At 39.5% G+C, this 15,094-nt stretch overlaps 1 protein-coding gene across 1 annotated transcript in view; it reads right to left on the bottom strand.

Moving 5' to 3' along the window:
• Positions 1-15,094, bottom strand: part of MED27 (mediator complex subunit 27) — a 79,771-nt gene that overhangs the window by 23,456 nt on the left and 41,221 nt on the right. The window contains exon 4 of the mRNA XM_026049209.1: positions 4,439-4,532. Coding sequence (XP_025904994.1) covers positions 4,439-4,532 — 94 coding nt within the window. The remainder of the gene's footprint in view (positions 1-4,438; positions 4,533-15,094) is intronic.

The raw sequence follows: 15,094 nt of genomic DNA, 5'->3' as shown, positions 1-15,094 counted from the left end.
AGGTTTCCACTAGAAATGCTCACAATTTTAAGTAAACCACTGATAAACAAAAATTAGACTCAAGAAATTATTCAGTTTTACTGAACAGATGTCTAGCCTATTTGCAATTAATACAAGCCACTTGCACACAGTCAGAATTGCTCAAAAATGTCTGGAACAAAATTTAGAAGTTGAAATGCAAATGGGTCTACTTTTAGTGAGCATGAATAGAAGTTGTATAAAAATGTCTCATCTATAGGAAAGATCTGCTTAAAATCTCTGTGCCGGTATACATGTATAGAATAAATTTATCTAAAAATTCTCAAGATAACAACAGGAAAATAAGAAACCAGGATTTCCGAAGTGAGCTTTGTTTTCTCAGAAGCAATTCCATTTTTCAAATCAAAATTGTTATAAATATCATTATGCTTTAGAAAGAGCTCGAAACACATTTCATTACTTATAAAAAAAGTTTACATGGTGTTCTTAATTTCTACATATATCCTTTTATTTAGCTTTGCAACCAGAGGGCAGATATAGATCTTTAAAGCCCAATTAGCTACTGGATGAAGAGGAGAGAATAGTTTTCTATGTCCAGTTGGGACTGACTGGCTACAGCACCCTGTCTAAGTCGTATTCATCTCCTGAAACATGGGACTAACGTTTCAGGGCTGTATTATACAATATTTTTGATATCTAAATTAATTACACATAAGAATTAGAAGCTTCACACCGAAAAACCATCCCAAATTTTGACAATGGAAACAAGGTATGTGAAATAATTACATATCACAACCACAGAATCAAGACATTTCATTAGAAACAATAATGTGCTTTTAAGAACATAACTCACCAATGAAACCAAGCAAAAGTCCAGGTATTTTTTACTAAATAAGATCAGTCCATGTTTTCTTAACATATGGGGTGAGGTTTATCTATTTACAATTCCTGGCATTTGACCAACAAAATCTAACAAATACCTTAAGGAGTCCTTAGTTCCCTCCGCTGCTGCTGGAAATTAATTTTGCATAGCACTGTTATCAAAGCTGATATAATTCTACGCTTAGTCTTTTTCATGCATTGTGCGATTAAAAGATTAATTGAAAAAAAAAAATCGCTAGTGAAGATTGGGATTAAACTGCACCTTGAAATGCCATGATAAACTGCTTTTAAAATCAGTTGAGGATTTCACACAGCTCTGAACGGCTTCAATTATTTATATGTTTGGCCTGTGTAGCATAAATCCAAACTAATGAGGTACAATTGCCATGTATAAATCTAAAACATAAAAAACCCCTTCTTATTGTCTGGAGGAAGCAGTAGCCTCAGAAGACTAGAGATAACAACCTTTCAGATACAGCATTCATGCTCACAAAAATAGGGGATATTTTTTCCTTGCCTTTTTTTTTTTTTTTTTCTCTTTTTCTTTTTTTTTGCTTAAAGTTTTTAGCTTATGCGAAAGACGTATCTTGTAAAGGGAGGGCTCAATACAAAGTTTATTAGCCGGGAAAGTCAGACCAAGATGCTCACGCTATGAGCGACTATTCCTCTTGAAACACTCAAGAGCTGCAGCCTGCAGAAGTCCCACCACTGCTGCAAAGGACAGAAATCCATTCCTAGGTGCACAGAAGGCTCCACACATCAGTCTGGGGCCAAAACTTTCCATATCAGTCCATTTTCTTTTCCCTTAATCAGCTAATTTGAATTGACAACAAATCTCATAGTCGCTCCTTTCTCTTCCACCTCCTCCCAACAATTTTCACCTTCTTACCAGTGCACACAGCTCACCAATGCCTTTGCCGACCAATACGTTTTTTTTTCTGTCAAGCTGAATTATTGTGATAAAGATTCTTAATACAATAGTATTAAGACATCCAGGAATCCTTAAACACAATAACGGACCTCTGCCTTGAAGCTAGGATAATAAAGCTAAGCAGTGGCACGAGGACAAGCAAGGGGTAAACGGGCTGAGATTACACGTACCTAACATGCAAAGAATAGAGTTGCCAAATCTTTTTTAAAATGCAACCACAAATATTCTCCGAATCCTTCGGTATGACAGCAAACCACGTGGTTGCGAGGAAGCGGCTCCCGCTCTAACTTGGGATACGTTTGGAGTGTGAAATCCCGAGGTCTGGAGCGGCTCCCTGCTCTCGGGGGAGATGCTCTTCACGCTGCCCAGCCGGCAGCACCTTCCCCTCACCGATTTGGGGCTGAAAACAGCAAAAGCTTCTGTAGCAGCCAGGGCCAGATGGAAAGTGCCATATTGGCAACATCAACCGAGACAGATGGGGAAGAGGGAAAACCTGCCTAAAAGAAAAAAACGATAAACCCATCACATAATCATATACAAAAATACTTTAAAAACAATCTTTCTGATCTCTGATCCAAGGAAAACATGAACACTGGTTGAAAACAGGGCTACCCTCCTGCAGCAGCAGCACTGCCCTTGATTTAGAGGTATCCTAACAAGGAATTCAGTAAGTTATTACTGACCGGGAAGCCGGCTGCTCCTGCAGTTATGGCCATTCCAAGCCACTTTGCTCCTGACCAGCCAAAGGTAAGAAAATTTACAGAATATCTCCTAATTGTGCAATAATCTTGAAATGTGTCAATACTTTCAGACCCCCCAAATGAATCAGGGCTGCAGGGCAGTTAACACGTGCAAAGAGAGGCTGCAACCGAATGGAAAGGGTTTCAGAGGAGCAAAGCGAAGACAGACGTGACTCACTAGGCAGAGAAACAGTTAAACACAAGGACAAGTTAAAACCCACACGCAGAAGCTTCGAGGACTTAGAGCTTCTTAAAGCAGCGCTGATGAATCCAATTCTTTCATGGAATATATTGTTCCACTTGGTGAATCCAACAATTGCAGATTAAATGTTTTAATGCGAGTGAAAGCCAGCTGTTTATTTTAACCTCTGACTCAGTTAATCTCTTGAAAATTTGGGGCTGCTCGAAAGAAAGTTAATAATGGGATGTTAGACAGTTGATGAATTGCAACTAAATATAATCAGAGCCAGACTTCCTATAGAGAAATGAACAGATACATCCACAAATATGAAGAAAACTATCCATAATGGGGTTTTGAAGTCAAACTATAAAAGTACTATTAAATCTAAGGAGTGATCCTGCAATTGATTTACATTGACTCAGTTATTCTATTTGGATGAAACATCCAGTTTTTAGTTTCCTCTTACTATTTGCTTGGAAACAAGAAATATATGAGTGTGATACCCAGGCTTTCTGCAATAGTTTATGTGAATATAACTGGGAATGTTACCGAGGATGAGGATATTACTGGGGTTTTACTTAAAATTTGCCAAAATATGGACCTTCTGTCCTTCATCTCATCAGAGAATATTTAATTTAAGATCACATCTGAGTGCCATGATATTATAGTTCATTATTCTCCACTTCAACAGGCTTCTGTCTAAGAGTAAAAAGTTTTCACATTCTTCTCCTGCTATCAGCACAACAGCTGCCTGTGCAAATTAATAGGAACAATAGGTTCTGGTGGAACAAAATCTTGCGTGGTCAGGCAGAACTAAGTTTAATGTGTTGGACTTGTTTATCTACAATCCAGTTTTCAGTCCTCATTTACTTCAAAGGCAAATTCTGGACTTCATCATAAAGCAGAAGTTCACTGACCCAAGAGCAATTTGAAGATATTTAAATGATATCAGCTTGCTTTTTTCCTATCCTTCTCCCACCACTTTTGTTCTTAATTATCCTGATTAACAGTCACTCACTGCCAAGAATGCTAAAACACACTGAATATCTGAGTTTGGGTGCGCTTATATTTCTATTGTCATGGTCAACAAGTACTAGTGATTTATTCTTTCTTTAAAGATGGTATTTCCTTTTATCTTCCATTTGCCTTTTCAAAATGCAAAGCCTCGAAGTGAAAACAACTACTCCCTAAAACCAATTTTTAAGAACGAACTCAGGCCTTAATTCATGCCAACCAAATCAGCAAACCCAACTTCCTTCGACTTCAGTGTTGCAGGATTAAGTATTTAATTGAGCAAAAATTCAGTGACACATTTGGCTGCTGCTTATCAAAAGCATAAAAACTCAATTACAGCTATTTATACATCCTCAAAAAGTCATTTTATGCTCATCTCCTTCAATATAATGAACATTTTTACTGCAGTTTTGACATTAGATGTACAAACTTTATAAACTTGTCCCAGAGTTTCCAATTTATAAAACAATCCTGAAACGTAACTCTGTTAAGCAGCCTTCTAGTTTTGCAGCAGTACTGCCCATTTAAGGGCTTTCAAATATATTTTCCTATGTTCTTATAAATTGGAGCAAAAATCCTGCACCACCATGACAAATGAAATACTGTGTATTTCTGAAAAAAAAAAAAAACTGTCCTCCTAATGTGCATTTTAGGAACAGTAATTCAGTCTATCCAGAAATCCCTCTCAAGGGGTTGAATGATCCCTCTTACCAGGAGCATCGCAGAGGTTCCATTCGGCCGGGACAACTGGATGGACATTTCGGGAAACATCCTGTCGATGCGGCTGATCACATCATCCACGTACCTACCAAGCCAGACAAAGCAAACCTGGGGTTACATCCACACTGCTACCAATCAATTATTAGTCAATAAGGATTTGTTACCATCCCTTAATCTGCCTGCCTTTGTATCGGTGTGCACGGGACTTGACTGAATTCACTGCTCTTAGACACTGCGACCAATGGTTCACATATTGGAGCCATATTTTAGAACATACAAGTGTCCCCAGAGTCACCAAACTCATGGATTAGACACATACACATCTCAAAACGTAACACAATTCACTTGATTCATCCAAATCACTACACACTTTTGGGGAAAATGGAACTGAAGCCACTTCATTATAGAATGAACAACAGAATCAAGGAAGACAGAATTAAAATAAAGGAAGAGCATTTGTCACAAACCAACTTGCCCATCTCTGATTTCTCAGGGCTCTTTAAATAAATCAGTTCTGATGATACTTGTTAAGAAATAAATAAAAAACAGGTATTAGGCTCCAACAGCTATCCTGCAAGGCATTAAAAAACAGGTCCACAAAGTCAAAAATACCACTTACGTGACTGGTAGTCAGTACATTTTCAAAGTAAAAAGAGAATGGAATTAGTTCTGACCATTCACCACAAAAATCCTAATCTTCTAGATGCAAGGAGAAAAAAAAAAAAGAAAAAAAAGAAGGAAAGAGAGAAAAGTCTCTAATTCATTGAAGGACTCCTTAACAGTTTGCTTTCTGATCAACAAAGTCAAAGCAACCATAAGCCAAGAACTCCTTCGCATGGTGGAACAGGATACACGTGAGAGTGCTTCAGGATGCGGAATCTGCACATCAAGAGCATGCACTTAAGACATTTCAGACATTATTGGATGCAATGCACATTTTTATACTGCATGAGAGAGTTCGGACTGTTTCCTCAATGCTGTTTCTTTGGGCTCAGCAAGCAAATTCAGTTGTCACTTGCATGTGAGATCACTGCCTGAGGAGAAGGCAATAAGATCTAGCACAAGAAAATGTATTTCTTGATTAGCATACAGTTAGGAATGTGTATTATAGCTTTGAACATCATGATGCAAATGACTGCATAACTTAAATACTTGCATTTTTCAAATTTGGGGTCATAACAAATTAAAACCAAACAGAATATGACACAGCTGTCAAAGTGAGGGCTGCCTGCTCAATGGCAGTCTACGTTGCATTAAGAAAGGAAACCCAAAGTAATTTTGAATCATATAGAGATCAGCTGGAGGTAGACATTTAACCTGCTTAGGTAATTCTAAATATCCCAGTGGACATTTAAATTTATCTTCTGAAAATGTGATGCAGGCTGGTCAAAAGTAATCACTTTTAAGGAATAAAGATTTGATTATTTTTAAATGCAAAAATTGTCTTGATTGTATGCCTTGAAACCTGACTCACTCGATGGTTGTCTTGTAAAGACAAAAGTCCTGATGTCTCTTTCAGGAATGACGGGTATAAGACAGAACAGAAAATTCAAAGCCTGTATAAAGTCTGTCTTCTAAATAAGTCAAGCACACAGCTAGCCAAGTGGTTAAAAAGTTAATTGATACAGAACATGAATCTTCTAAAGACTCGTTTGTTTGCGCTAACCAGCTTTTCTAAACATCTTAGAGATGATTAACAAAATTAACAGCTGTTAATTTTGCCGTGTTCTTTATGGAGTCAGTAGACACCCAAAGAAACCTTTCGAGATGTTTTTCTCTGGCAAGACCCAAGTCACAGCACCGTCCATCCAGGTAACCTTTCCCTTCCACTGTCAGTCAAGGGGTTGACAGAAAAACCCCAAGACCAACGTATGAAAACATCTCCCTGCTTTGCCCCTTTGCCTTTTCCTAAAGCAGATGTCAGGGTTTCCTGAGGACTCATCAGAGCAGACGGATTCTGCAAAGATGCACACATAATTACTAAATTAGCCTGACTACATGACGGCCTCAAATATGAGATGACAAACAACCTAATCTGAGGCAAAATTCTTCTGTAGAGATGCCCTTCAGAGAGGACATCTGGTAAAACATCTTGTGAAGAGACAGATATGATAAGTCAGACATATCGAAGTCATGTAAAGAGTGTAACTGGTGATGGGTTTAGAGCAAACTGAAGAATATGTGACGAAGACACCATGAAATGCATTCCTGAGGCTGCCTGGACAGAGGTCATTGAAAAAGCTGCTGTCTGGAAATTATTTTGCAAAATCCAAACAACAGGAATTTAGAGCCAAAAGAAGCAGAAACACAACTTACACACCTCCATAAAATCACTTATGACTTCAAAATATTCTGGCTCCTGTTCACGTTACAGAACTCATTATATGTCTCATGGCATAGCAGCTCCAGTGCTTCTTTTGAGAAGACTTCCACTGTACTTAGCTCACCTCAGTTTTCTCCTCCTTACAAACGACACTGGTTGGAATGAGCATTTCTAAATACAGAGAAAAACAGTGCAGAGCAAGGAGAAGCAAATGGAAACAGTGCATGAAACACAAGGCATCTCTTCACTGTAAGAAAAATAAATAAAAAAGGCTCGTGGGGTCTCGGTGTGAAACACAAGCTGGCATTATTCAGTAGTAGCTTCCCCTTGCCCTCAAACAGGAATGACTCCACTTATGAAAGGCTGGAAAAACTAATCTGAACGTTTGCCCTTCCTTCCTATAGCTTCTCTCTCCTGCAAGGGACACTCAGAAAGGTCTGAATTGCAGTGGATTCTGCAATTCAGATCATATCCAGCCCCTGTATTCAGTAATAGCACTGGTTTTAAACTCCTCCCAGATGGAATTTCATCTTACTTATCCTTTAAGGCCTCAGAAGATGATTTATTAACACCTTTAATGGTAACATCTTCAGTTAGTCTCATCCCATCTGAAAACTTCAAGCAGCTTCACCTATAACTGCGCTTAACCCAGCGCTAGATGCACCCTAGGCAGCGAGAACAGCAGCCCAGACCAACGGGGCTCTGCTCATTAAATCACATCAAACACTGCGGCAATTTCATTAATATAACTTCAGCTAGTCAGAGGGAGGATCTTTAAAGGAGCTTTAACAGCAGGTTTTTAACAACTTCTCTCTCCCATTTTTTTCCCCTCATTCTTCTTCAGGAGACAGATTCATAATTTTTTAAGGAGGTCTTAAAATTATATCTTCGACAGAAAAAAAATAATCTTTATTTTAAAATGTTTTATAGTATCATTGAGGGATAAGCTTCTGAATGTGCAATAGCACCCAGCCAGTAAGATGAGACTCGACAGCAAATGTTCTACAAGGCTGTCACACTGTGAATCATTATTTTTTATTAATGTAGTGGAATACTTTTTTTCTATGAACACACTATATTAATATTGGAAGAGCTGAAGACAACAATCGACTCGATAAACATTAGCACAGACTACAGTTAATTCTAAATGCTACACTCCAACTTAAACCTTTTCTCCTGCTATGAACATGCAGATAAATCAACTCTCAAATACAGTAGCAGAGATAATCTTTGAAAATCTCTCAGCAATTCTGCCAATACTCACATATATATACATATATATATATATATCCCCTAAGTCTGTATTAAAGGAACAACTCCTGGAATAGATAGAAGACACTTCAGGAGTCAGATAGGAACTACTGTTTCTAATGGACTAATTAATTCTGCAAAATGCTAAACTAAAAACTGCACAGCAAAAGATCAGGTTGACAAGGTAGAAAGAATTCAGGAAATGTCTTTGTAGATAAATGCTCTTGTACCGCTCTTTGATTCACACCAAGCACCCCCCAAAAGACAGTAATATGGATAAGTAATTCATTATAAATGCCTTTCAATTCCATACTGGACAGATGGCACGGTTCTCTAATGTGACCTCTCTTTTTTCTCTTCTTCCTTTTTTTTTTTTTTTTTTTTTTTTTTTTTTTATCTGGATTAGATTCAGTGATCCAGTGCTGGTGTGATGTTTAGCAGCTTAGACGAGATTTAAATAGCATTTATCCCACACAGTGTTTACCTTGCATGCTGTTCATTTCTTTCCACTCAATACAACAATTTTAAAAATTAGAAATGTAGCTATTAATAATAATTTGGGGAGGAGAGTTTTGGAAAGAGAAAAAAAAAGATCCTGCTACGTGGCCACCTTAGAGAGCCAGAGAGAAGAATATGCATTTGTGTGCAGTGCAGAGGGGCTGAATCACCCCTTGCACACCATGCAGGGCTGGAATACACCACACGTGAAGGAAGATGAACTCTTAAGATGCTAAATCTGCAATTCCTGATATTCTGGAGAGCAGCAGCAGCAACTCTCCACACATGTTCTCTTGTTTACTACAGCAGTATTTTACTTGCTTGTTGTGAAATCCCGTCTCTCAAATTGCTTTTTGTTTTAGTTACTATTTTCATGACAGCTAATTACTTGTCACGCATCTCTGGCTTTTCAGAAGCAGAGGCTGGTCCTGCAAACTCCTGCTGGCGTCTGTAGCACTCATTAACACAGGACCTGAAGCACCAAGAGCCAACTTCAATCCATTAAGACCTAAGGAGCAACTAGTTTTTGCAGAAATCGCCTAAATACGCAATGTAAAGCTTTAACTGTGTCAGAATCCTAGATGTAGCTTTTACAAAGAGAATAAACAGTTGTCAGATGTGGCAGCTACAGAACGATTGTATTTTAAAACACACAAGATTGTCACAGCTCTAGTGCAATTTATTAATCATGAGATTAAAGTTATAATTCGATTCAGCTACCTACTGTGCAAGTCTCGGCATGTTACAAACCCAACTTGAGAGGCAGCTTTTGAGAGGCATCAATTAACAATAGTTATTAAAGCGGTGACCTCTGCCAGCTCTCATGAAATGACACTTCTTGCTTGGCTGGGCAAGGATGATTGAGAGTGAAAAGAAACTCAACATCTCACGCCAAGAAAGCAACTTTCAGTCCGACAGCTGGCACAAGCTGAGATACCTGCACCTCGAACCTGGACGGCGCTGCCTCTGCCCCAAATTCCACACATTTTTGCTGCGGTTCTTGCAGTTATTTTCATCACTTGCACTTTTCCTCTCTAAAATCTCTTGAAAAATACTCCCTTTAACTCATTCGGCCTCACGGTTTCTATTGGGGTAGGTTGCAGCCAGGCTCCTAACACCTGCTCACCTTGTACCTTTCCTCTCCTCGATCACCTGCACAAACTTTCTTCTACAGCTCCTTTGATATCTCCATTCCCACCGGGAATTTTTTATTCCTGATCCATTATAAGCAGAGATAACTTTTTTCCAAATACCTACCTGATTTCAAACTGCCGTGAGGCTCAACCTCAAACCTGAAAGGTGGCAGCCTTCCTTTTCTTTCATCCAAGTCAGCAAAGCTGCAGCTTGGCCAGGGATGTTATTTCGGTCATGGAGAAATCACTTATTTCTCGATGAAATCACCGTTATCTAGCAGACGCAAAAGATTAAGCCGTGTGCCTAAATAATCTCTAAATGTTTACATATAAACACAGGGTGGTCTGCTTCAAAAACATATGCCCGTATCACTCTATCAAACACTTAACCATCTGCACTTAGCATCGCACAAGGCCAAAGCTGGTACAGCACTCGAGTGCATGTTGAGGAGCTTGGACAGTTCTCTAGAAGTCAAAACAGAGCATTTTAGGTTGGATTTGCAAAGACATTTAGCAATCTGAGGCTGCGATTCAACAGCCTGCAGGTTTTGGAGGCAACAGCAACACAAGGGATTGATATATCCCCTCCCCAGGCTGCAAAGCACAGCTCCTTGGTCTGGATCAAAGAACCAACCTGGCAAAAAAGCAGAGTATTAGCTTTAAATTTGAGCCAATTTGGTCATTCAGCTCAGTACGTGGCTGCTCACACTCCTGAGCACAATTAAGGCTGCGAGCAAACAGCGTGGGCCAGGAATACCCCACACTGCTACCATTCCATTCTTGTACAGCAACAAAGCACGGTTTTATTGTAAAATGGGTTATTTATAACTCGCTGTTTATAGAGCAGATGCAGCTCTGCGCTCCTCAGTGCCACCATGAATCCAGTGATAAGTGACATGGTCTACACGGGCGAGGAGCTTCCTCAAAGGCAAGAGCTGACAATACAAATTACTCCGAGCTCCTCATGCTGCACACTGACAAACTGGAAGAGATGCCCTTGGATCAACTCACTCTCCATCCACCTACACATTTGTATTAAATACGAAATCTCCTTAATGCACACTGAAAATGTATATTTTCTCAGTGGTGCACCATTTTGCTTGGTTTTTAAGTCATAAAAGCAAAAAGACTTCTGTTTACAGTATCAAAATCCAGTGTGTGACCTTAAATAGCATTTCTTTAAGGGAAAGCTGAAGTTTGGAAGAGAGACCGACCTTAGACAGCCTAATTTGCAGAGATATTTTTAATAGTGTTGAAAGAGCTTCCTTTTGCACTTAGGAGGAACATTCTTCAAAATGCCTCAACTTCACAGGAGCAATCAAGGGAAGAATATGGACATGAGAATGTGCGAATGCTGGTTAATAAAACAAGCCTGCAGCTGCTTTATAGCCATTAGTAGGATCTTGTCTGAGCCTGCTACTGTGCTTTGTGCAAAGCATCTTTTGCATGCACCTTGCGAAGAAGAAAACCTTGAAAAACGCTAACCACGTAACATTGGTGGTGACAGAACTGCAGAGGCAACGCTCGCAAGCACCAGAAACACCAACAACAGTAATTCTGGGGGCCTGGATGAGGGTCCCTGGTATAGCAGCAAACTCCAAAGCTGGTTCCCGAATCACTCCCAAGACACCAAGCCATTTGTGCCCCCGATTAGCCTAAATGTGCACAGGGACACTGATATTTCCTTACTGTAAAGCTACTCTGGCCAGATTCCTCAACAAAGCACATGGGCTCCTTGCAGGTGGTAAAGACCCAATAACTTGGGCTGAGGATACGACGGGATCCTGATGCTAGACATTATTCCATATGGTCACTCCTGCTTTTAATACTATTTTCAGCCCCGCTTTGAAGAATTATTGGGAAAAAGCTTTCCCACTTTCCAGCTTTCTGCTTTATTTCTCCCTCAGCGGAGCAAAAATTACAATACTAGGTGCCTTTTATGAAAGGTTTCAGATGATGCATGATGCCTATTACATATTCTATACCTATCAAGGCTGGTGAGATTTTACCTTTGCGTTTGGAGATGGATGAATAAGAAACATGCCATGGTTTGCACAGTCAGACCTTTTTATGCACTGTGCTTGACCATATTATCAGCAGTGCTGCAAGGAAGAGATCATTTGCGTTAGGAACACCAACGGTCAGAACTTAGGGAAGGCAACAAAAATTAGAGAGAATAGGAAGAAGGAGGAGGGAAGGATATAGTTCTCCAGAGAACTTTTAACAATATCAAAACAGAAGGGCAGAGCACTTCTTAAGACAGGTTTTATTTATATCTGTTTAGTCACCAAAGCCCTAATAGTTGCTGCTTTTAAAAGTGCCCCCTAGTTAAACTACAGGCTGACAGTGTGTGTGCAGTATCGTGCAATTTTAAATCATTCTTTAAGTCCACAATAGTCACCAGGCTAAAAAAAATCTGTCTCGGTGGAATTTTTTCATCCTTCTCAAATGGTTCTTTTACCTTGGGCTAAAAACAAAATAGCTTCTTGTGGCTGCCATGTCAGCATCTAACGCAGGCACCGGCACGTCCATCAGACCTTCAGCCTTCATTATCTAATGCACAGTGTGTGTTGGGTGGTTATTTATTCTACCATACCTAATACTTCATGCCCTGTTGGAAGCTATCAGGACAGAGATACTCAATGGTTATTAAAAAAAAAAAAAAAAGGTTTTATTCTTGCAGAGGAAGCTAAGATTTAGAGCTATCTCTTCCCTCTGAATCTGTACTGGATCCCTGCTGCATTTTGCAGGTAGGTTTTTAAAGTTGGTAAGCATGCTAATATCTACACATAGGAGGAAGATTATGGCAACACTTGGTTTTGAAGTGTGTGAAGGAGCAAACTAAGCAAAAGAAAAGACCAAAACCAAGAAAAAAGGCCTTGCACCACAGATACAACAGCATTAATTAAGATTGCAATGACTAAGGATATGGCCTTTGCTAGGTCCTCACAGTGACATATTATTATATATCTGATTTGCTCCTTTAGAATTGCATTATTCCTATAGAAAATGGAAACACAAAGTAGCCAAGACTCAATCTTAAGCCTTATCAATAGCCTTAAAGCAGCACTTGAAAGGGGCTTTCACTTCAAGATCTTGTACTTTATTAAAATGATAAATCATGGCTAAAAACAGGCAAGCCTTAATAGCACTATTTCTAAGTGTACTTAAAACTTGATGACACTCTTTAAGGATGCTTAAGATCAATTTGTTCTTCGGTAATTACGGAGGAAAGTCAGTGTGAAGAAAAAAGTACAGTATATATTGGAATAATGACATGAGTATTACAGCAGGCAGTGCGGAATATTTGGTCATGTTCCTTGGTAACTCAAATTCTGTTTTCACGGTGTCTTCTCAAAGACTGAAGCACAATTTTGAAGACAAAAGTACAGATGGGTGGCCACAAACCTTTTAGTAACCAGCAACTTTTATGGAACCTGCGATTGAAGTCGCCAGCTCATGCTTTACTATGGCAAATAAAATGATCTTAAAGGTCTTTTCCAACCATAATAACTCTATAAAGGCCTTAAGGGCTCCACTTAGACTTGCCCTCTCTGGAAATTAGGCAGGGACTAATATTTAAATGGAAGCCCTCATTCTCACTTCTGCGTGAAGAGGAGCATCCCAGTCACTTGTTCCCTGAACTCCACCAGCTTCCATCCAATCCAACAACAGATAACCAAGCTCTTAATGTTTTTTTAGAGGGGATAAATGAAGAAACAAGATTAAATATGGTTAAATAACCTTAGAAAGCAACATGTACAATCCAGTGCAACCAATTTATTTCATAAACTTCTACCAAACACCAATTTCAAGTTTTATGAGCTCCTACTTTTTAAGCTTTCTTGAGGGAATTTCATAATTAGGCCAGAGATTTCTCTTCAGGATTACGCTTTGACCAAATATTTCGATCTGCCTGTGATAGTGCAGAGCTGGGAAATCTTTCTTAAAACTCAGGTTTAGCAGAAGGCTCCTGCAAGGTCATCTTTATACCCTTCCAGCAGGAAAACTGCTTATAACGAGTACAATTAGGTATTTATAAACCTAAAAGTCTTCCAGCGCAAACATTTGGGGAGAAGCCGCCCTTCAAAATATTGCTTTCTGCACACCGCTTTGCATCACTTCTCCCCCACTGTGGCTTTTTAAACCAGTTGCTCTCATTTCAGCGCCAGTTTCCTCGGCTTGGGATTTTTAGAAGGGTTATGGAAATGAATCACGTGGCTCCGAATGCAAGTCAGCGGGGAGGCAGATTCACTTCAGCAACCTGAAAAAACACAAAACTCTCTTTAAACCCTAGCAGCACCGCTACTAGCTCAAGTAAACAGCCTGGGCTTATCCTGCTAGTTGCTCTTAGGCTGACAAATGCAGAGCCCCGACGTGGCAGCAAAGTCGCTCCGGAAAATCCGCACCACCTTCTTGGTCATTTTCCCACTCCTGCAATCATATTTTTTTAATTTTTCCTCCCTCATCTGATGCTATTTCCCCTCCTGTACAAGGATCAAGGTACAACCACTGCGAACATCAGGAAGGCTCTGTGTTCAATCTCTGCTTTGCGGAAAGCTGGGCAAAAAGCAGGGCGAAAAGCTAGGCTAAAGCCAAAACCATCCCCAAACTTAAAAAGAAAACCTTCCTGTAGTAAATAAATGGATTCTATTCATAAGTATATTTTTGTGCATGCCTTTCTTGACATTGCCTAAAAAACACCGCTAGAAAGTGAGACACAAAGCAGCTTTTAGAGACCTATATGTATATATCTAAAGCAGGAGAGTTGCTTTAGAACTGCTGTGTCTGGTGCTATCAGGGATAAACTTTCAGCCTATTTAAAAATAAATACAATCCTGTCCGCGTAAGCCCATTAGCAGAGAAAACTATAAAATAAAACATATAAAGATATAAATGAAAACAAAAAATGATAATGTCCTAAGGAAGTACAAACGTGGCTACTAAACCAGCTATGTTATCAAATAAGGTGTCTATATTATATATATATTATCAAATATACTCATATATATGCTATGTTATCTCATATATATATATATTTACACACACCTTATATATGTATATATTTCTGAGCACCCACTGTAGGCATGTGGACCTCAAAGCACTGTGACAAACAAGTCCTTTGGGCAAGCAACTTGACATACCTTAAAATAGAGACGACTTGCCTTTCTAGACACCTTTTCACAGTCTAAGTAAAGAAAGAGGCAAAACCAAGTCTCTCTATATTGATAATCTTTGTAGAAGAACATAAAGACTCTGCCCATCCTGCTGGGACATGGAGCAGCCCGAGCGGCTCCTGGATAGTCACGAGCCAGAGCGTTGGGACTCTGCCAAACGCCATCACAGCAGTTGGGCTACAGAAAGGGCAAAAAAGGGTTTTTTTGCAGTCCTGGTGACACCTGGAGCCTCATGAACCTCTCCCCAAGAGCAGCCCGAGTGTCT

The sequence above is a fragment of the Nothoprocta perdicaria genome, unplaced genomic scaffold (assembly GCF_003342845.1).
Source record: "Nothoprocta perdicaria isolate Ctin4 unplaced genomic scaffold, notPer1 scaffold_6, whole genome shotgun sequence".
NCBI lineage: Eukaryota > Metazoa > Chordata > Aves > Tinamiformes > Tinamidae > Nothoprocta > Nothoprocta perdicaria.
Note: the sequence above shows the minus strand (reverse complement) of the source record. Positions and strands in the feature narration are given on the sequence as shown.